This window comes from Balaenoptera physalus (genome assembly GCF_965194825.1).
Source record: "Balaenoptera physalus genome assembly, chromosome: 21".
Taxonomy (NCBI): Eukaryota; Metazoa; Chordata; class Mammalia; order Artiodactyla; family Balaenopteridae; genus Balaenoptera; species Balaenoptera physalus.
This window is the reverse complement of record NC_138902.1, coordinates 22,454,671-22,477,216: the sequence shown is the minus strand read 5'-3', so window position 1 is coordinate 22,477,216 and position 22,546 is coordinate 22,454,671. Positions and strand designations below refer to the sequence as shown.

The following is a 22,546-nucleotide window of genomic DNA, read 5'->3' as shown; positions in this document are numbered from 1 at the left end:
GAGTTTCAAGCTATTTCCACTGGAAGAAAAGAAAGCTGTATTTCTTAATTAAAATGGGGACATTATGACCTTGCAAGTGAGAAAAAAAAAAAAGAAACGGGTCACTTTCTGCAGTGTGTCACCTGTCTACTGCCGGTGAGCTAGGAACAAGGAGAAGGCCCGTAGGAGGAGCAGGTCCCGAGGCCATCTGCTGATTTCCTGGGACAGAACCGCCCCAAAAGGAGACAGACTGATTGGTAAAGAGGAGACAGTATTTTTCAGACGCTGCAACCTCATTGCATTACGGTGCTGATGGGGAACTCGGGCGGGCACTTGCTTTAGTAGAGAAGGGTCTTTGCCAGTGGGTGAGGACTTGCCTGGTGAGGTGAGCAACCCAGGTGCACCGGCAGGGGGCTTGCAAGCAGTGCCCCTGGCAGAAAAGCAGGGGTCAGCTGGGAGGAAAGAGGGGTGGGGGAGCGTTTGTGGTGTGTTAAAAGACATACTTATCACTGAATTACCATATTTCAAATTCTGACATAGGAATGCCTTAAGATCCTTATTACTGAAAACCATACAGAAGTCACTTGAGGCATTTTTCTTACGAATAGAGAACGATCTTGATACCTTTGGTCTGTTAATAGGGAAAGGACAGTACACCTTGTACCCTTCATAAACTGGAGGAGGAGGGTGGGGACTTCCTAAAGCAAAATAAATTCATGACCTATATAAGATCAGTTTTGCTTCCCATGGTGTAGATTTACACTATTATATAATAGTTCTGATCACCAGATTTGTAACACAGGGAGTACTGTCTGTGTACTTGATGTAAGACATGCTTAGATAAAACCCAGTTCTGCCCAATGTCAGCATAAAATTAAAAATGTGATTGTCCCATAAATTATCATGTAACCCCCAGTGCTGCCCACCTAGAGAGACATAAAAAGTAAAGCAGTAGATTGCAGACTAGTCACAGCCAGATTTAGGAACAAGAACTCCGTGGAACACCGCTTAAGAGCATTTAAAAAGTCAAAACTTTTTAAAGTTCAAAAAAGAAAAAACCCAACCACAAAACTCTAGGAGCCAAGACACTCCAGACCTGCCTGATGCTAATTTACAAAGCCACAGAAGCTGGGAGGTCTCTTCCAACTGATCTGGATAATGCAAGCGAAAGAAGACTCTGCTTGCAGAGTCCAGGAGCTGTGCCCCCAGATCCAGGCAGTGGGGCATCCCTCTTCCTTCCTCCCTGAGGAAGACCTCACTTTAGTAAGGTCAGGCAAAAGAAAAATGAGGCAGTCATTTAGCTAAGCTCCAAAAACAAAAACAGAACAGAAAAAGACCCCAACCTTCTACAAATACACATGTAAAAATATTTTTAAACACCCCCAAGGACCAACCAATTTTGCCCAAGAAAAGTCACAGGGTTTGGGGGTCCATCTGACAAGGAAAGTCCCAGGAGTCTCACAACAGTATGAACAACAGACTTTTAATGCTTTAGTCCAATGTGGTTAAGAACAAATAATCTCTGATATTTCAGAGTGGGCAAACAGCGAAAACGACATCTGAGAACTCGGTGAGGTTCTTCTCCCCAATCCCTTTACGTACCCACACACCATAGGTAAGAACAACCAAATCAAAGTCCGTGGGGGCTTGTAAGGTGCTGTTTACAACGTGGATGTTGTAAATCACAGTCAAGATACAACCAAGCACTTCCTGAAGGTGCCGAGGATACACTTAATCTGCAAATCCAAACGTCCTGAGCACAGCGTAAAAGATGACTCTCCAGGAAAAGAGATCCTAAAATCCTTTTGTGAAGAAAGAGACACGGGCAAACCAGCTTGGCAAGTTACAGCAGGTCTTGTAATTGAGCCCTCGGGTGACTCAGGGTAAGTAAGAGTGCGTGCTTAGAAAGCTCCCCCCAGCGCCAAGAGGTGGAGCTAAAAGTGTCCCACTCCTGACTGTCCTGCCTGGCATCAGCCTGCCATGGGTGGTGACACCGCACAGGAGCCGGTTGACTTTTCATAGCTGGTGTGTTGTCCTCTGCTGGGATATCTAAGTGGGGTCAGAAAAAGGAAATGCTTGTCTCCGTCATGAGCTGATCTGCCTTTATTATCTTTTCCTGAACTGCAGATGAACTGTGGAAGAAAATCAAATGCACAGAGATAAAGTGTGAAGCCCACGTAGACACGGGGCAGCTGCAACAGGCGGGGAGGCCCTGGGTGGCCGGGGAAGACCACAAGAAGAGGGGGCTGGGGGCTTTCCAGGGGACTGACTTCCCACACCCGAGGGGAGAGGGGCTCCTCGTCACTGAGCCACCATCCTCCGGCCTGGCCAGCGCTGCCTGCAGGCCTGGGTCCTGTCCAGACCGTTTCCAGCACCATCCTGCTCAGACCCTCGTTGCCACCACGCGGGTGCCAAACAGACCGGCACACCCATCTCCTCTGAGTGTGAACCCAGTTCCGTGATCTAAGCCTGGCTGGCTTGGCTGCTTGAAGAAAAAAAGTGACTAGGATCCTTTCTTTTCGAAAACTGTGCCCGATGGCAGTTCAGCTTTTCTTTGGGCTTCCATCTCCATCCTGGGGTGATGCAGCTCGGCTCCATCCCAGGCCGTCACTAATAGTAGGGCCCGAGCTTCTCGTATCCTAAATAACTAGGCCACTCCGGAAACAGACCATAGGAACACCGAGGGCTTCCAAACTGGTCAAAGGCTATTCCAAAATCTGGTCCATTTGGTGGCTGGGCTGTTCCCTGGGTGGATTTCAACTCTGCCCGGATGATCCTATAGTTTTTGCCTTTATTGCTGTCCCAGTACGTCTGTCCGTTGCACTCATAGCACACGGCAAACTCCATCCTCTCATAAGACTGAATTTTTTCAGGCAAGCTGATTTCAAAGGAGAACGTGTCCTTGTCTGAACCTGCGTACGTGTCCTTCACGTACCAACAGGGAAAGTCTGTGAAGCTTTTCCAGGTGTCGAATGTCATTCTGACTTTCACCATCTTCTCGAATGCGAGGTTCTGCACCTTCACCGTGCCTGCAATGGCTCTGTCCTTCAAGACGCAGTTCTCCAGGCAGACGTGGTCGGTCCGAAGCCGATTTCTGAAGTCCAGGTAGTCTGCAGAGGGCTGTGAGAAATCTAGCACAAAGCTCTCGCTCTCCGCTGTTGTCAGACTCACAATGCTGTCCAGGAGCTCAGTGATGTTCAGTGGAATATCTAACGGGTCATCAAACTCGGAGAACACTTTGACCATTGTCAGGGCCAGCCCTTGGTTGTCTGCAAAGGACACCCGCTTCTTCACCTTCTTCTCCTGGACGGTCGGGGCCACCGTCCCACTGGCTTCATTCTTGCCGCTCAGCTGAATACAAGGCCTCAGGGGTTTGCTTGGCTTCGGAGAGATCTGGAAGGCAAACCGCTCTCTGCGCAAGGAGGGGGCCATGCAGCTGTACCTGCACTCAATGTCCACAGCCATCACGGGGTTAGAGCAGGCTAGAACCCTGGCCAAGGGGAAAGAAAGAAACAGCAAGGAGGTCAGAAAGATGTTCAGACTCATCCCAGGGACCAGCGAACTACGTTTGCCTTCATTGTTGCCCACATGGCTACAGCTCAATATTACCTCAAGTGTGGTCCAGTGTGACCTTGGTTTCAGGGGAGATTAAGAGTGTAAAGTGGGGGGCGGGGGGAAGAGGCCCAAGGTTAAAACAAACAAAGAAGTATGGAACCACTGGTTTTAAAACTAGTTCATGGGTTTCCCTGTCAGGACTTGTTGGGGCCTTCAGTATACTGATGGGCCATGGGGAATAATGAAAACAGCGTGCTGTTTGCAGAATTTCCTAAACTTATCCCAAACAAGGAAAGTCTTTTTTTTTTCTGGTGGAGCACCTTGCTGAACGCAGTTTGGTAAATACTGCTTTCCTCCGATAAAAAGAAATTAATTCATCCCACAAATACTGATCGGTGTTTGCTATGTGCCAGGCATGGTGCCAGAGACTGGGAATCAGGAGTGAAGACAGACCCACACCTGCTTTCATTCAGTGTACAGTAGATTTTTATATTCTAGTATATCTTACTTTTAAAAAGTGCCAGCAATTTAGTATTTTTAAATCTTTTATATCAGTGAATAATTGTGTTTTTCCACAGTGAAAATAGCCTCTATAAGAATAAAAAGCAAAGAGAATCATGCTAAAGATTAAATTAAATCTGACTTCATAGAAACAATGTTTTTCTATAAGTGAAAAGAATAAGTAAAACCAAAAAACCAAAGACTGGGAAAACATTTTCCAGAAAGCATAGCAGCAAACTGTTAATACTTTAATATATAAACAGTTTTTATAAAACAATAACAAAGTCAAATATTCCATGTAGAAAAATGAGCAAGGAGCATGAATAGACAATTCATGAAAGAAATTTAAAAGTGCCTCATAAATATGCAAAATGTCCAGAATTACAAGTAATTTAAGAAATTCAGATTAAAAAACAATGCCTGTTTTTACCTAGTGAGTTAGGAAAGGATTTTAAAAGATAATACAAATATCTGTATTAGTCTTAATGGGCACAACCTTTCTAAATCATCATTTTGGGTTCTAATATCACATACAGGTATTAATCTTGGAAATAATTAAAATTGCACGAAGGTTAATGTACTAAAATGTTCAGTGCAACATTATGGGGGGAAAAGGGGTGAGAAAATAAACTAAATGACCAATAACAGGTATCCAATTAAATCAAGTACACCATATCCATGTGATACAATTTTATATCATCATTAAAACCATTATGTGGAAAAAGATTTAAATGGCATAAAAATTTATAATATATGATTAATGTAGAAAATGGAGAAGATAAATTGTACATAGAGACTAGACTTGTAGGGAAAAATATTACGTATATGCACAGAAAAAAGACTAGTGATATAATTAAAACTGTCAGAATTTTCCAGGTGATGGGATTTCAGGAAATTTCTGTTTTCCTGCTTTGTACTTTCTTGTATTTTCTAAAATAATAGACCTTCTCTAATCAAGAAAACAAAATGAATCTAATAAAACACCTCAAATATCTTAAGATTTGCCAAAAACTCACCCAACACTATTGCCTCACTAAAGCCAAGCCATTTTTATTCTGATTACCATGGCAAATTGATATTCTGATTTGACAGTTCCAATGGGCTAACTGAAGAAGTCGGCGATGAAATCAGGATTAAAATCTCTAGTCTGAGAATCACAGAACACAGATCTGGATTAGTTGCCAAACACATCTCCCCTCACTATGGCAAAGGTGTCAGTGTGTGGTGGTGTGCTGGGGTACCAGCTCTCAGGCCTCCCGATCCCCCCCCTCCTGGGAGGTGCTGTGGGGTGATGGTGGTAGTTCAGGAGAAGGACAGGCAAAATGTCACTCATCATCTGACAAGAGTGGGGACCACTGGTCCAACAAATAATATCAGTCCAATAAATAATATCTCATTTTCAACTTCTGATTTCGTTTAGTCAAATATATTTAAAAAATGAGAAAGGATGAAGACGTATTGGGCTTGATCCCATTTTCAAAAAAAACCACCAAAAAACCCAGCACTTCTCCAAGATTCAGGAATCACTTAGTGATGACCAAGGTGGAGAAACACAGACATTCAGAGACAAAACAATAATAATACAAATACCTGTATTAGTCTGAAAAGGCCCAACCTTTCTAAATGTTCTTATCTTAATTTACAGCCATAATGTAGTTATCTAGACCTGCATTTTAAAGGATATCTTATCCTTTAAAAATAAAGGATATTTGAGGATATTTAAAGGATAAGATATTTAAATATCCTTTAAATATCTTATTCTTTAAATATCCTTAAATAGCCTTATAGTTTCTCCTCTAACAAAGTTAAATGAGTAAAAAATTTAGGAGCAAATTGGCTATTATCTTTTCTTTTGTTTTTTAAATTTATCTATTCTTTTATTTATTTATTTTTGGCTGTGTTGGGTCTTCGTTGCTGCACGTGGGCTTTCTCTAGTTGCCATGAGCGGGGGCTACTCTTCATTCGTTGTGGTGCGCGGGCTTCTCATTTCGGTGGCTTCTCTTGTTGCAAAGCACGGGCTATAGGTGCGTGTACTTCAGTAGTTGTGGCACGTGGGCTCAGTAGTTGTGGCTTGCGGGCTCTAGAGTGCAGGCTCAGTAGTTGTGGTACACGGGCCCAGCTGCTCCGTGGCATGTGGGATCTTCCTGGACCAGGGCTCAAACCCATGTCCCCTGCATTGGCAGGCGGATTCTTAACCACTGCGCCACCAGGGAAGTCCCTATTATCTTTTCTTATACCCATTCAATTGTTCTGGAAAGGAAAGTTCTGACTGAATTGGGCAAGAGAGCTTTAAAAAAAAAGGCAGTGGGTTCAACATAAAAAAACAAAACAAAAAACCTATACTTACAAAGTACTTGAATTTTTCTTTTCCCCGTTCATTGCAAAACTTTGTTAGAATGCATTGGAATCACACGTTCAGTTCTACTTTTAATACAGGTAGTTTTTGCTTTTTAAATTAAATGTTAATTAAAATAACCAAACAGCAGGCAAAGCCTTGCATCCCAGCCCCTCCCATTCTGCCCACCCCTGACAACCTGGGTGTGAACTGAGGAAGGAGGGGTTCCTCCTCTGCCGTAGCCGCTTCCTCCCTGCCTGAGTCAGCACAAGGTCAACTGCAAGCTCTCTAAGAGTGTCCCGCAGGCCTGCAAACCACCCTCAGGCATGCTTTCCCGCACCACCTTAAAACAGCTCATTAGAAAATGACTGGGAAACTCGCAAGCTATTTTGGAAACAGAATTCTAAAACAAGGGGATCAGGCAAAGAATCTGCACACTTGCAGTCGACTGCAGTCACTCTCAAGGTCTAATCCTGCAGGTTAGAAAGGCTTAGTTGAAGGCCTTGGTAAAGTTTCACTGTTTGGACCCAGCAGTATAAACGTGCCCCTGAGATCCCTTTTATCACCAAGCTTTAAGGACTGGGGGTGAGGAGGTGAAGCTGGAGTCGGAGCCAGAGGTAATTAAACAATTCCACTGGCACTTTCTGGAGCCGAATTGGTTTTGCAGCATTCTCCATGAAAGGCAACAGGAAGGTGAACCACCTGGCGGCCCAGGCGTTCTTCCCAGGCTCCTGCTCCAGGCCCATTGCACAAGCACCCCTACCCAGAATCCCTTCACTTTTTTGGTGTCACCAGCACTGGCGGGGAGGTCACGAACCCCGATGGCTTCAGAAGAGGGTGCAATGTGACTCTTGGCTCCCTTGCCTATCCTCACAGGTATCGGTCTCCAAGAACTGGTGCACCGAAGTGCTGGTTTGGTGTAAGCCTTCCTGATCCTCTGCTCAGAAATTCCCACATGGACCATCACAGGGACGACCAACACCCAGACGTACTCCTAGCCACGGAGACATGCAAGGTAATAGTTTCCTAAGTCGCTGAAAGGAAGGCACCTGGACGAGTGTTTTGTCCTCAAATGGCATGAAAATTACCAGTTCCAACACAGGACGCATCAGGCTGTACCTCAGGGCCCCTCTTGTGACAGACTCTTTGGCCACTCTGCCCTTTCCCACGCCCAAGCCAGGGAATATGAGTCACCAAGGTTGGTCTGGGAGAAAAACCAGAATGAGATGTGGACACACAGTTGAACCAGCACAGCATGACATGGGACCTGGATACCAGTTTGTTGCAGGACAGGGTCACGAGACTGTGAGTAGCTGTTACTCAGACCAGTATGGATTCTCAAAACCTTTGCTTCCAAATAGATGCCTAGGAGATCAATTTTGCCCCATGAGAGCCTGGACATGCCCAAGGGTAGATTTCAGTGTTTCTGGTCAAAAGAGGGCAAACCCTAACACGCCATGCAAAAACAGAACATGGACAGTTTTGCATAAATGCTTTCGGTGTTCCTCTAGTGACAAACAACAGACCCTCTCAACCAGGATTAGATATTGTGATTTTTCTCTAAAAACTATCAACTTGTACAGAAAATAACCCCATGACCTTCACAGTTCCAGGCGGCTGAGCTACTGACTCTCTGGCTGTGCCTTTTATAGGAAGCAAATCTTTCTCTTTTGTATTGAGGCCAACACATTGCCTCCTCCATTCTCTTGTACTCTGATAAGTAAAGACAGAAAAATCAGACGCACCAAGAACCCACCAGGAACACTGAAACAGCGTTAGGTAAGCGTTCGCAACCAGGTTACCAAGTATAATTTTTTAAAAGACGGGGCCACTTACCCCTTCGGCATTTCTTTATTCCCTCCAAAAAGGTTTGGCTGCCACAGTATGAGTAAAGTTGGCATCTTTCCCTTGGTACTCAGACCATGGGGCCCTTATTCACAGCCCTAGAAGCCACTTGGACTCCTCTATTCTGTCACCATCATCCAAAGCATCTTTGAGATAAATATCTGTGGATGAGGCTGCATATTATAGGAAAGAGATAAGTAAAATGGCAGTGTCTGCCATCTAAAAATGTCCAATGTGAGACACAGCGCACTGGCCTAGGAATGCCTGCACCTGGCTGTGCCACTTGGGGCAAGTCACTCAACCTCTCTGGGCTTGAGCTTTCTCCTCTGAGATCCCTTCCAGCTCTGACATTCCTGGTTGCTAATACTGCCTGATGGTTCTCTTCTCACTAACTTTTCCCTAAATACCTCAACTTTACTTTTGTGGTAAGTCCTCCAGCTGTCTTCACTTTAGTCTTGGCTCCTGGATAACCCCGCCAAGTGAACCATTTCCTCTTCTCTGCACCCCAGCCCCCAAAGCCCTAACGCTCTCTTCTCCTGGACCCTGGGTCTCCCAAGGAGGCCTGACCACGCAGACCACAGGCTCCAACATCTTCTAGCAACTCTCCAAGTCCTCAAGTCTCTCCTCAACTTTCTCCTCCTCTGCGGGAAACAATACCAGGACAGAGCCCAAATCTTCTAGTATGTTCTGGGCCCCCTACCCCCTCTTTTGCACTGAGTCCCTTCCACACCCCTTTCTCTGGATTCAAAAGGGTGGCACGAACAGGACACAGGGGCAGACCAGAGCGTCCTGCCCTCTGTGTCCCGGTCCCACCAGGCCCGGGCTGCACCCCGCCCCCAACCCCTCCCCGAGGTCCTTCGCCCGTCCGGAACCCACCTGTTGGGCCGCGGGGAAGCCCCCTCTCCAGCTGTCTCGCTGCATCGGAAAGCCCGGAGGGAGGTGGCAGGGGAGGCTGCCGCTACCAGACTACGTGAGCCTCGGTGTGTCCGGGAGGCAGGCCTTGGGCTGGGTTCCCGGAGTTGTGACCGGCAGGGGGAGGAAGACGACGAGGAGGAGGAGCCCTAGTTATCACACCAGGGCGGGGCGGCAGGGCCACCCGAGGCGGAGCGGCGCCACGAGAGCGTCCCCGCGCGGCCACCTCGCCCCCGCTGGCCCGGGACAGCCCGTCTGGGGACCGGGAACCGGAGGTGGCTCTACTCCGGGAGGCCCCGGCCGCCGCAGCGCCCTGTGTCCCGTCGCCCTCGGCGGCCTGCGAGATCACCAAGTGTGTTTCCCTACGTTGTACCGGGAAATCGAGGCCGGGGGAGAGACGAAGCGACTTTCCCTTGTGCTGAGACCCCATCGCTCAACTCCGGGGACACCCTCTAGAAGTGTCGGGTCCCAGGTGGAAAAGCCTTGTGTCAGGTTCGAACTCGGCACAATAGGGAGTAAGAGTATCTGAAGTCCCAGCCCCAGCCTCCGGGCCGCCCGTCGCGGCCGGGACCCCCACCTCGGTGCATCACGTGGGTCCGGCCAGGCTCCATCCCACCTCTGGTCCCTGGATTGCCCTCCCCACGTGGAAGCAACAGCCTCCTTGAGCCCTTCTAAAGTGTCCCACTCCCAGAGTGTAATTGCAAGTTGGACGGAGAAAGTGTAGGTGGCACGACCAAAGAGGGTCCCCGCTACGCGCCCTCGCCGCCGTTTCCGCGGCCGGGCAGCCGGCCTTGCGGGCTTGGGAGGGACGTACCTGGTACAGCTCATAAGCCCCGAGGTGCGGAGGCGCCAGCCCGCGGCAGCATCCGCGCCGGGGTGGCAGGGGCAGCGGCGGCGACGGCAGGAGCGGGGGCCGGGGCTCAGGTCGGCGCCCTTCGCGGGCAGCCGCATCCGTCCGTGCGCGAGAGCTGCCCGCCCGCCTCCTCCCTGCGGCCCCTCAGCCGGGACCCGGCCTCCCAGCCGCCGCTCGGCTCCCTTTAACTTTCCGACCACCTCTCCCCACTCGGGATGTTATCCCAGACCCCCTTTCACGTGAACGCCCCCCACAGCCAATGGGCGCGCCCGGGAAGCGCGCCGTCGACCAATGGCCTTGGAGCCGCGGTCCTCCAGAGCACCGCCGTGCCACGTGATCGGCTGCGCGCCCGGAGTGATAGGGCTGGCGTCCAGGGCTTGCGAAGAGGGCGGTGGGTCACAATTTCATCAGAAGCCCGAGGACCGGCGCCAGGGGGCAGAGGCACTTTCCTACAGCCTAGCATCCCGTTACAGCAAGAGGGCTGGACGCCGGTGGCTGGCAGAGTTCCCTCTCCCTAGGCAAAGTCCTAGCCGGGCAAAGTCATCCTACACCCGCGGACCTGGTTGCGGCTGCATTCAGTCGTCCCGCCGCCCCGCCTTTGTCTTACACTTCAGCTACCGGGGGTTCGCAGATGACCGTTACTTCCCCCATCACACGTGGAGCCCAGAGGAGCCCCGAGAGAATGCCAAATGCGTTCCCCTCCGTTTTAGGTGGAGCCTTTTCGGGATCAGTATCCCCAGGTCCAGTGATAGTGTTGGAAGTAAGTAATTACTGAACGCTTGCTTTGTGCCCATCACGGTCCAGGTGTTACTGTGAAAGGAATACAGTAAAATCCTTTTTATGAAGTTGTTATTGGGGCAAAGGACCAATACCCATCTCACAGAATACCGCATATATAGTTGAGGGTTTCTCAGGTAGGTATATTTTCGAGGAAACTACCTGAATTGAATCTGTATGAACAGATTCAGCCTGTACCACAGGGCCTCAGTGATCTCTGTGCTATGCCTTGAGATCTGTAGAGAATGAGGAGCTTAGAAGAGAGCTTAGAAGCCCCTTGTCCCATATGAGATCAATTTAAATATGCATGTATATAGTCATATATATCATCTCCTTGGTGATCAGCTCTGCGCTAGCCACTTCAGGGATGAGAATCCCAGTTTTCCAGTTTTAATGAATTTTGGAAATTAATATAGGATTGCCAGCTTTCTAAAGTGCCAAGTAAAGACACTAAAACAAACAAATCCTACCATCTTCTGTTACCATGTTTTATTTTAAAAAGAAGTACTCTTTAACAGCAATAACAATAAAATGCAGGAAGGGCATAATCTTGGAGTAGAGGCTAGTCCTTCACATTGCATATGTTTAGCTTTATGAAAATTCATTACATTGACTATGGCATATGGGAATTTCTGCTGTAAGAGATTTTAAAGCAGCTTCTAATTTTACTAGGAATGTAAGACAAAAACGCTAGTCCGTACAATAATCCAGTCGAAGCCTTCAGCTCCGTGGAGAGCTTCCCCAGACTCAGTCTTCCTGTCTGAAGGGTGATCATTAGTCCTCTTCCTTCTCCTTCAATGGACAAATCTGATAAAGGACCACCTGTGAAATTAGCTATTGGTAGGCGATTGGCAAATAAAGTTTCTGTGCAGTATTCCCTTTGCCAACTCTAAACCCCCTTTTATTAGCTGATGAGTAGGTTGAAGATTTATGATGCCAAGTGCTGGCTATGTTTCTCAAGTGGAGGGAGCATGCTGGAGGAGTGGGCAGAGATAAAGAGCCAACAGGTATTGCAAAATGTATGCAGGCAAAGGGCGATCTGAACCAAACTGGGAAGGAGTTGGGACAAGTAAATACGATTTTATAGTGTTAGGTTTTGGAAGCATCTTCCTTACATAGATCTAGGAAATCATCCCTGTGGTTTAGGTGACTATTTCAGACCGGGAGAGTGGGGCTAAACTTAGTTGTGGCACACCACAGTCTTGGTAGGTAGGAGTGTAGCGTCTCTGAGTTTGCAAAGAGCACAGTCTTTGCTATCAGAATAGAGCTGGGATGCAAGCTCTGGAGAACTGTTCCAGTAGAATTCACAGCAGTCCCGAGTCCCAGAACCTGAGAGCTGGACTGGCCCTTAGACACAGTCTTGCTTCACCCTTTCATTTTATAGCAACAAAGAGGGAAACTGAAAATGGAAAATTTCAACCCTTTAGTCAATGCATACCAAGTTCCTTTTCTAATATGTGGCTTTGAATTGTAGCCTTAATTTCATTTAATAAGCCAACCCTCCTCCCCACAAAAACCAAGAAGCCTAACAGTGGCTAAGCATAGCTAATGATCATTTTGCCATAAGCTGTTCTCTTTCATGGCTGTTAGTAGCACTGTCTTCTTCTTGCACTTGGGCTCATCTGTGACTTTTTCAGTTCTCTCTTACACATTTGTTCATTCATTCAACAGCACACTATTAACTACCGTAAACCTGGGTGCTGGAAATGGAAAAATGAGTGAAATATTATCTTACTCTCGAGAAGCTCTTAAGCTAATATATAATGATGTGGGATGAATGTGTGAAAGGCAAATCTCTCTTAGGGGAGCTAAGAGGAAGACTGTGCATGTCTGGCAGTGGGGCAGGGGAGGGGAAGGTCTGAGAAGGCTGACCTTTGAGAAGTGACCGTTGAGCAGGATCCTGAAGGGGGAGTTAGAGTTTAGGGGTAATGGGAAGAGAGCATGGCAGGAATTGGAAATGGCACAGAGTTCTATATGTTCCCCCAAAGAATTTCCACGCCATTGATTAAAAATTAGATCCTCTTTCTGGCTTAAATATTGGACGCTGCTTCCTTCTGCATGTGTAAACAGCAGCTTTTTTGCTCATCCAGAAAGTTTGAAAATATATTGTTAATGCCTTATCTCCTCCTCAACTGAACACATTTCAAAAACAGCTCAAATCATGCAAGATTCTGGAAGGGAAATCTTTTTCTTTCTTTTTTTCTTCTTCTTCAAATTCTAACATTGCTTCTCTTTGAATGAAAGTGATTGCAAAGTGAATCTAAATAAAAATAACCAGCATCGAGTCAGAACTAAAGAAGAGAACATTCTTTTGCTAGATCAGAATAGAAAGTGGGAAAGACTGTTTCCAAACTGCTTAAATCCATTTATATTTAGACGAGTGGAGTTGTTTGCACCTGTCAGAGCTGCAGACGTGCTCTGGGTGCATCATGTTACCTGGGGCCCTCTGCCCCTCTTTCAGACTTGACTGAAAGGGACTTGCTAGGTCATGTTTTATGGGACAGGCAGAGGAATACGAGCCAAGGGATTCTGTAAGCCTCTGTCTATGGCGAATGTGTCCTTAGCATGGGGAGAAGAGCTCGAGTAATTTACATGTCAAAGCTCCTAGAGCCCATCAGTAATTTACATGGTTGAGGGCTTCTGAGTTTCTCTATGATGCTGATGTAGGGACCACTCCTTTAAAAGTTACATATACAGAGCAGCTTTTATTCCCTAGCTTTATATCTTGTGCAGTGCTTTGTATGATCCAGATATATCTTTAATTTGCATTGTGTATTATTCTTATGAATATAAAATGAATACAAGATCACTGTAGATACTGTATTTTGTGGAAAATACAGAAAAATATAGAGGTGAAAACAGAATCAGTACCACCCAGCCATAACTACCAATGTAACTCACTGTCTTTTCTTTCAGTATTTATTCTGTGCATAAAACAGGATCATAGTATTGATACATATAAAATTTAATATCTTAATTTTTTAATCATGACTGCTCATTTTGAGTGTATTAGTATTACTATAATTTTTCTGACATGCTTTTTAATGACTGCATAATATTCCTTCATATAAAGAGACTATAATTTATTTTCTTATTGTGGGATACTTAGATTTTTTTCCAAATTTTCTGTATTGTAAGTAAACTTTGATAAGAATCTTCATATTTAAATCTTTGTCCACATCCCTGATTATTTCTTATAAGTCTGTTTCCGACAGGGTACAGACATTCTTCAGACTCTTGACTTGTATTGCCAAATCATTTTTAGGAAGATCAGTATTGACTTTTTATTCACTACTGGAGCAGTTTAAGAGTTAAGTAATCCTAATTAGGTCTTGGTTTGTGGACTTTGGACAAATTATACCTCATCTTACAAAAAAGCCATATGAGAATTTTCACTAATGAATCATATACTCTGTGCCTGGGTGAAAATAGCTACACACTTGTAGCTTTGAGTCTCAAAATACACAGCCAATTTGTGTTATGAATGGGGACTTCATAACCCATATTATTGACTTAAATGATATTAAGTGGTGGCTGGTCAGAGAGAAAGGCAGAGGCTGAGAACGTGGGGTACCACTTTGCCGCAGGCTTAAAAGGAATTAGGCAGAACCCAGTATGTATTTATATTCTTTGCTGATTCATCCCCCATTTGTGACTGGTATGATCATAAATTATATTTGAACATATAACTATATACATGTGATGCAACGTGTACCATTCAGAATATCATGACAAGTGGCATGCGCTTTTGTGAGAATGACATGTCAAGCTGCTTTGAGGGTTACGACAGGCTGTTTGACCTTGTGTGCCTTGGATCTTCAGCCTGTTCGGCTGCATGCCTCTGCCTCAGATACTGCAAGCACTTGGGGCTTTTGTGTAAACGATTGTATTTTGGCTGGTTCCATCCTGATCTTTACAAAACTGGCCTGGATTGTCCTCTTAGAAACAGGCAATGATATAATTTGTATAAAGAAAACAATGACTCACTAGAGGGGTGAGGAAAAAAGACTATTTAGGTACAATAATTTCTAAATGTACACACTATGTTTTCCCACAACTTTACATTTCTATCACTCCTCTTTTTCTTTGAAATTTAGAGTCAGAAGCTGAACTGACTTCATGGTTTTCCTTCTGATCATTTGATATCCTCTAGAGAATTACAACTTAGAGACTGCATTCTTCCTTCTCTAAACTCAGGGTAATGATCTCTCCACACAGAGCCACAGGCTGTCGGGGCAGTTAAAGCTAGGAAGTCACCACATGTTGAGCATATTCTGTCTCTGCCCTCTGCCTTGCTCGCGTTCCCAAGGAGGCACAAATCTCAGGGAGCAGTGGGAGAGCCATCGTCTAACGTTGTTATTTCACCTACTGCATAATAAAATGCAGGGGACAATAGTGCATTTGTTGTAAAGGCTACTCAAGCTTGTTATAAAATTACACTTCACCAAAAACAACAACCTGATAACTATTTGTATGTCTTACTTGGCAAGCAGCCAGGGCGATAAAATATACAAAGCCAAACTTTGACATCTAAGCCTTGGAAATTGATATGACCATATAGTAAACCTTAGCAAAGATATCTGGCATGATTCCTATTTTCTTCTGTTAATACTTTGGTCATCTTCAAATGCAGAGCCCCTTATAAGTAGGGTCTGTTGTTTCCTATTTTTCTTATTAATCCAAAATGTGTAATAACTTAAGCTTTCTTCCCTGATTTTGACCCCGGCTCTTTTTCCTTCCTTCTTTCTTTCTTTTTTGGTATTACTTTTTAGTTTGTAAAAATCTAGAAATTTCTCTCTCCTAAGATTAGTCAAGAAGCATTTCTCTTTTTTATAAATCAGCATTATCCATCAACTTTCAGGAACAATCCAAAGTCATAGGTGATGAGAAGAAGGAACATATTACAAAATATAAGAGAAGGTTTCTGGCTTAACTTCCTGTAAAGATTCCTAGGAAGACACATAAAAATATAAAAACTCATATAACCCTCATGCCCTAGACACAGTAAAATGTAGTTGGTTGAGAGCTCGGTCATCTGGTGGTCCTGGATTTGAATACTGACTCTGCCACAATGAGCCGTGGACCTTGGAAAAATTACTACCCAACTTTGTGCTTCTGTTTTCCTATCTGTAAAATGGGAATACTAATACCTGCCTGGCAGGGTTACTCGGAAGATTTCCCAGAACACTTTCTGTGTAACCAGGATGACTCGTTCCACAAAACCCAAGTGCAATGAAAGTCACATTTCTGGATTATTCTAAATACAGTAAAATCTGGATCTGAACCCTCTACTTACCAAGTCCAGTAAGAAGCTTAACATCGGTTGTTGTGTGCAGCTTCTCAAAACTGGGAACAGGCCCTTTGTTCTTAGGCTCTGCGGTCACTGCCTGCTCCTTTTGCAGCCCACCTGCTGTGGAGGTCACATCCTCACCACCCACCCACTGCAGCTGCTGCTCAGGCAGGCTTCGGTGAGGCCCCCTTGGCAGGCCTGGCATGAAGGTCCTGCACTCCCGGATCTCAGCTTTTTCCATGTGAGCAGGATGTCAGCTTCCATCACCTGTGGAAACTTCAGATCCCACAGCTCCCAGGCTCTGGGATTCACCTCCTCTTCAGGGTGGATCTTTCTGTAAACCCATAGAAGCACCAGGCACTATACCCTCCCAGTCTTAGACAGTTCTGAACCCTTTCTGTAGGAGCCAGAATTCCCAAACAAAGGGTTGTATGGGGGCTATTTCTGCAGATGCTCCTGAAACTTGAAGGAACTGTTAGCACCTTGTTAGGGCTAAGAGTCAAGACTTTAGGGAAAAAAAGACCTACCCTTTTCTCTGCTGTAAGGTGTTGGGATATGTGAGAATAAAGCACAAACGTATATGCTGACATATTTGTAAACTACCAAGCACATGGTAGATATTCCAAGGACATCACTGGTTTGCCAAATACTCCCTCATTTGAGGGTAGGTGAACAGAAACAACTAAGATATAGCTTAGGAAAAGGGGAAAGGGATATTCCTAAAGACTTGGGAAAGGAGCAGACCTCTGAAACAGGCTTACTACAGGAAACAAAAGAAAAATTTAAGGTATCTTTGATTACAAAAAGACATGGTCTTTGTAAATTACATAAAAAACTCAGATGAAAAGTTAGCAAGCTGATTTTTTTAAAATGTGCATTTGTCCTGTATGGTTCATTGCTTTCTTAGATAGTTCTGCCATATAATAATTTTTGTAGTAAACCCTTAGTAAAGTATAGCATGCACTTTGAAAAGTCAACAAATTTTAAATGTATAGATTAATAAATTCTCATTATATCCATCCTCTAGCACCACAGAAACCCCTTTTATTCCCAATTCTTCTCACTCTTCCCCACAGGGGTAAGAATTATACTGATTTCTAACACCATAGCAAGATGGTTTCTTACAAAGCTAAATATACTTTTATCATGCAATCCAGCAATCATGCTTCTTGGTATTTACCCAAAAAACTGAAAGTTGAAAAATTATGTCCACACAAAAACCTGCACACGATTTTTATAGCAGCTTTATTCATAATTGTCCAAACTTGGAAGCAACCAACATGTCCTTTAGTAGGTAAGCAGGTAAATAAACTATGGTACATCCAGGTAATGGAATATTATTCAGCACTTAAAAGAAATGAGCTATCAAGCCATGAAAAGACATAGTGGAAACTCAAATGCATGTTACTAGTGAAAGAAGCCAATCTGAAAAGGCTACATGCTAGATGATTCCAACTATATGACATTCTAGAAAGGAGAACACTATGGAGACAATAGAAAGGTCAGTGGTTGCCATGGGTGGATCAGGTGAGATGAATAGAGCACAGAGCATTTTTAGGGCAGTAAAAATACCCCGTATGATATTATAATAATGGTGGTATGTGATAACACATTTGTCTAAACCCATAGAATGTACAACACTAAGAGTGAACCCTAAGTTAAACACCCTATTCATTCTGGTTGATTGTACTATGTCAACATTGACTGTACTATGTCAAATGTACCAAAAATGGGACATTTTTTCATCGTTGGTAAAAATTGTACCATTCTGATGAGTGATGTTGATAATGGGGGAAGCTGTGCATGTGTGGGGCGGGGGTGTACGGGAGCTCTCTATACTTTCGTCTCAATTTTGTTGTACACCTAAAAGTTCTTTAAAAAAAATAAGGTTTTTGAAAAAGTTAATAACATGAGATATGAAGAGAGATGAGGTACGAATGGATGGCAAAAATGCAATCAAACAGTTAAACTCCATTGTGGAAGTGGAAATAAGCAAAACTGACAGTGTAGAAGATGGAATCAGTGAGGGACTTCCCTGGCAGTCCAGTGGTTAGGACTCTGTGCTTTCACTGCCGAGGGCCTGGGTTTGATCCCTGATTGGGGAACTAAGATCCCACAAGCCATGCGGCTCAGCCAAAGAAAAGAAAAAAAAAGGAAAATCGAATCAGTGATTTGGAGGTTAATCTTGACAAGTCAACCAGAATGTATAGGAAAAGAACATTGTGTTAGAAATGATAAGAGAAAAAGGAAGAATTGTTGAAAAAAGAAATAGATACTATGAAAGAGAATGGGAATCCAATTGAAGAATTACAGCACTATTAATGAAAACCCCAGAACAGTAGAAAAAGAAGTTATAAAAACTTTTATTGAAGAAAACATTTCCAAGATGGAAAGAGACCAGAGTATATAGATTGAATGGGCTCACATATTTCAGATAAAATCAATTTTAAAAGACCCACATCTAGACCCACATTTTTGAATTCCAAGGACAAAAAAAAAAAAAGGTGCTAGAAGTATCCAGGTAGGAAATAACACCCTGTGGAAAACAAATTATTGATGGAAGAAAAAACACCAGACTGACTTCTGACCTCTTTGTAGTAACAATACTAACTGTCAGAAAACCATGGAGAAGCATCTAAAAGAATTTTATACTCATATACATTTTTATATGTGTACATGACCTCTCTTCCTAACATTTCCCAATTTTCTTACCAGATTTTCCCTGACATTACAAAATATACCAATGAGACTGAGTAGTACTCAGAAAAAGTTCTAGCTTATCCACCATGCGGATTTAGTTCCTTGATGAGTTTCTCACACTACAGGTAGAAGTCTATTTTGTGCTCCTCACTTCTCCTTGGTTTTAATCATCATCTTACCTGGCAGTGGGAGTGTTATTTGCTGCTGAGAAAAGAGGTCTGTCTCCCAGTGATGTCTTGAGCCTCCCCTCTCCCACTCCAAGGGCGGCCTATTGTTTTCCTTACCAGTGGGAATTTACACTTTGTGGGCGTGGTGTTTGCTCAGGTGGAAGAGCTTCACGTAAGTCTTGGCTCCTGAATTTCACTCCGAATGCCAAGACTTTCATTTATAAATTATATTGAAAAATCGTAGACTACTGGAGTTAAAAGGACTTTGTGTTTTCTAGTTCAGCACCCTCTGTTTACAGATGAGAAAGCAAAAACTCAGACAGGTGCCATCGCTTGTGTAAAGTCCTAGATTCAGCTCCTGTTTGAGTTGGGTGAACTAGGCTCCTGGTCTCTCTGCATCCGCCTCCAGGCAGACTGATGGGCAAGATCTATTGAAAGGCTCACGTGAGCGAGTCTTTACAATGAGGGAGGGGCTCCTGTAGGCCAGTGGTCAAAGCCCACGGAATGGCCAAGTGTGAAACTAATGCCCACTACTCAAAAGGCCAGTGAGTTTCCAACAATCAGTGGAGACACACCTTCAACATGGCACCTTGAAGTAACCAAAAACCAAAGGTATTCAGTACGGAAGAGTCTGAGGACACAGGTGACGTGCCTCCAGCCAGGTCTTCCGAGTTCTTCCAAGTTTTAACTTTGAAGGGCTGTAGTAACAAGAACATTTCCCTTCTAAACGAGCAGACTTGGCTCATGATACCTGACATCCTATCTTCAAACACTGACCAAAGTCAAGGGTCAGGATCAGAGCCTGCACTTGTGGATCCCATAGCCTTTCGATTTGGTACTTGGGTGAGTCAGGAACTCATTAGACTGCATAAGTGGGAAGCCCCACTCCAACTAGCTTAATCAAACCACAAAAAGAAGAAGTAAATTGGTTCATATAACCAAATACCAAGAGGGCAGGGGTGGGGTTGTTTCTAGGATAAACTCGGCATCGTGGGGAACATGCCTGCTGGCTTCTGGGGGCCAACACCAACCCCACTTAGAGTGCAGAGAGGAAGGAGGGAATCTCACCTGATGCCGGCATACAACTGTACACGGGAGGACCAACAACTGTAGTCAGAGAGGTGGCCCAGCCCGGCTCCGTGCCCACTTCTCTGTGGAGGAGCATTTTCTGTCACTAAATTAAAGAGAACGGGCAGGAAATAGGTACAAGGCTGATGTAAACAATAGCCATTGTTTCCATCATTACCCGCAGCGGGTTTGAGAATGTGGAGAAGATAGCACGCGCTGTCCTTCTGATGTTACTGCCACCTTGGATTTCCAAGAAGGAAAGAAAGAAATGAGTAATTCCCTTCCTTTGTCGTCCCCTTCACCACCATCACCAAGCGCGCTGCGGGAAAGTACAGGATGCTGTCTCCTGGTCAGGAAGCGCTGCTGAGGAGTGCAGGAGCTCAGCACCTGTGCTGGGTAATGAGCGTCTGCAGTGCTTTGGGGAGGATTTCTATCCGCTAGCAAGAGCCACTTCCAGGGGTCTTGGTGACGTTCTCTCCCCTCCCCCAGATAAGATATTCGCCAGCAGGGAGAGCAGGAGAACAGGTTTACTTGGTACCAGGCAAGAAACAGACTCAATGTGGGGTCGTTTCAGACAAGGCGGAGACATCCACGCTGGAGTTTCCGAGATGATGTCCTTCTGCCCTGTGTGGGTGGTGGTGCAATCCCGGTGACCCGGGTTAACCCTTGGCTCCATCACCGTCCAGCTGGCTGGTGCAACTCTAGCAAAGTGACAGCTGTGACCTCCACGGGGGAAAGCCTTCTCGCCAGCTCCTCGGCTTCATTTCTGTTTTTTATACTCCACAGGCCCAATCTAAACAGTAAGGACTTTCCTTCATTGAGCATTCCCTCAGTACCAGGCACTTACATACTCTGTACCAGTGTCCCGAAAGGTAGGTAGTTCTGTTATCCCCTTTTTATAGGTAAGAGGCTCAGAGAAGTTAAGTAACTTGCCTAAGATCACACAGCAGCCAATAGCCGAGTCTTGATTCAAAGTCAAATCTGTCTGATTTCCAAAGTTCAGGCTCTTTCCAGCACACCAGGCTGCAGCTCACAGCAACCAGATGAAAGAGGCTGAGAGTCCCACCTCAGGGATTTCTTGTCTTGCTCCCCCAGTCTGCTAAATTGAATTTTAGGGTCTTCACCCGGGCCCCAGCAGAATAAATTGTGAATTTTGCAAGCATAGCCCTTAATTTAATTTGGCCGCCAGGACAACTCCCTCATTCACAGGCAGGCAGTGAGGAAGGGGTGATTGGATTACTGTGGCTGGAGGAGGAGAGGATTGCAGTCCCCCTGGCCAGCTACAGCACAGGGGCAGGAAGGAAATCTGGGGAGGTGGGGCAGGAAACCGTAGGGCTGGAGAAAAGAGAGGAAGAGAGGGGACACATGGGGAGGAAGGTTTCGGAGGCTTGTGCGGGGTAAAAGGGAAAGGCCACACAATGGAGGAACAGATGCCAAAAATCCCTGTTTTTGGGAAAAAGCCAGACACAGAAAAGAGTTCTCCTACCCCAAACAATTCTCAAGTCCACCCCACATCCTGAGACAGCATACAAAAATAAGTAAATGAAACAACCTGCTAGAAATGCAGTGAAGGTAGAAAATTCCATAGTAACCAGGAAGGAGTTAAATCTACTCAACCCTGCTTTGTGACAGTTGTTCAGGCTGGGTGACTACCTCGGGGCAGGGCAGCTAGAAATCTGCCGGCCTTTCTGGCTTTGTCACAACCTGGGGACACAGGGCTGCAGTGGGTGAAAGGGGTGTCACACTTGGGTCTGTGGTGTGTGTTCGGGAGAGGAGGCTGACCCCTCCCTCTCATCTCTGGACCCCCCTTCCATGGCTCCCAGCCAGGACTGGCACTTGTCACACTGCATCTGAAGTGAGTGACTCTTGCAAGACGTCAAGAGAGGGGTGGTCACTGGGGAGGGGGACAGTTTGCCAGTGGGTCGTCTTGGACATGAATTTTATGTTCTCCTGACCTTTGTGCCTTGAGGACTCCTGAGATCTGAAAATAGACCATTTTCTCAAGGCGGTCACATAGCCTTAAAGACACCCTGCCAAAACAAAAATTAACTTTAATTCTAATTCACTCCAATTTAAAACATGAATGTGTGCCATCTGGCATTTTTATGAATAAGAAGAAACGTTGTAGAAGCAAGTAATGAAAATTTTAAGGCGCCAGAAAACACTGGGGAGTTATAAGTTAGGGCTATAAGGATTCTGGAAAAACCTTCACTGGGTTAAGTGTTTCTAGTGCTTTTCTGATCACTGCCGGCTGTGGAACAACGTCACAGAGGCACTTCCAGACCCTACAGTCATGCTGCCTCCTGGCAGGGAAGCCCACCTCACCCTTTCCTGGGGAAGGCAGAACACAAACTGTGATCTCCCTCCTTATTAACAGCACTCAGGGAGGGGCCTGAGATTTCCCAAGCAGCTTTCTCTATTTGCCAAACACTTAAAGGTATTTAATTTAATTTTAATTGCAAATGTGTTCAATACCTGTTTGTTTAAGTCAGACTTTTTGATTAAGGGACAGACAAAATTGGATAGAGGAAAAACCAGGAAAAGAAAATCATTTTATATTTAGG

At 45.1% G+C, this 22,546-nt stretch overlaps 1 protein-coding gene and 1 long non-coding RNA gene across 3 annotated transcripts in view; one reads left to right on the top strand and one right to left on the bottom strand.

Moving 5' to 3' along the window:
- Positions 1–1,442: 1,442 nt before the first annotated feature.
- On the bottom strand, positions 1,443–10,194 carry PPP1R3B (protein phosphatase 1 regulatory subunit 3B). Of its 2 annotated transcripts, none has more exons than XM_082444675.1 (2): positions 9,942–10,194; positions 1,443–3,469 (listed from the first exon to the last, which is right to left on the bottom strand). In XM_082444675.1, exons 1-2 carry the CDS (start codon positions 10,076–10,078, stop codon positions 2,590–2,592), a joined length of 1,017 nt encoding a protein of 338 aa, XP_082300801.1. In that variant the 5' UTR covers positions 10,079–10,194; the 3' UTR covers positions 1,443–2,589. The 2 variants fall into 2 exon arrangements, with proteins under 2 accessions (XP_082300801.1, XP_082300802.1); XM_082444676.1 differs by lacking the exon at positions 9,942–10,194 and adding an exon at positions 9,092–9,237.
- The window catches only part of LOC309651748, an 80,134-nt gene continuing 66,989 nt past the window's right edge, over positions 9,402–22,546 (top strand). The window contains exon 1 of the long non-coding RNA XR_014258358.1: positions 9,402–9,619. This is a non-coding gene — a long non-coding RNA (uncharacterized lncRNA). The remainder of the gene's footprint in view (positions 9,620–22,546) is intronic.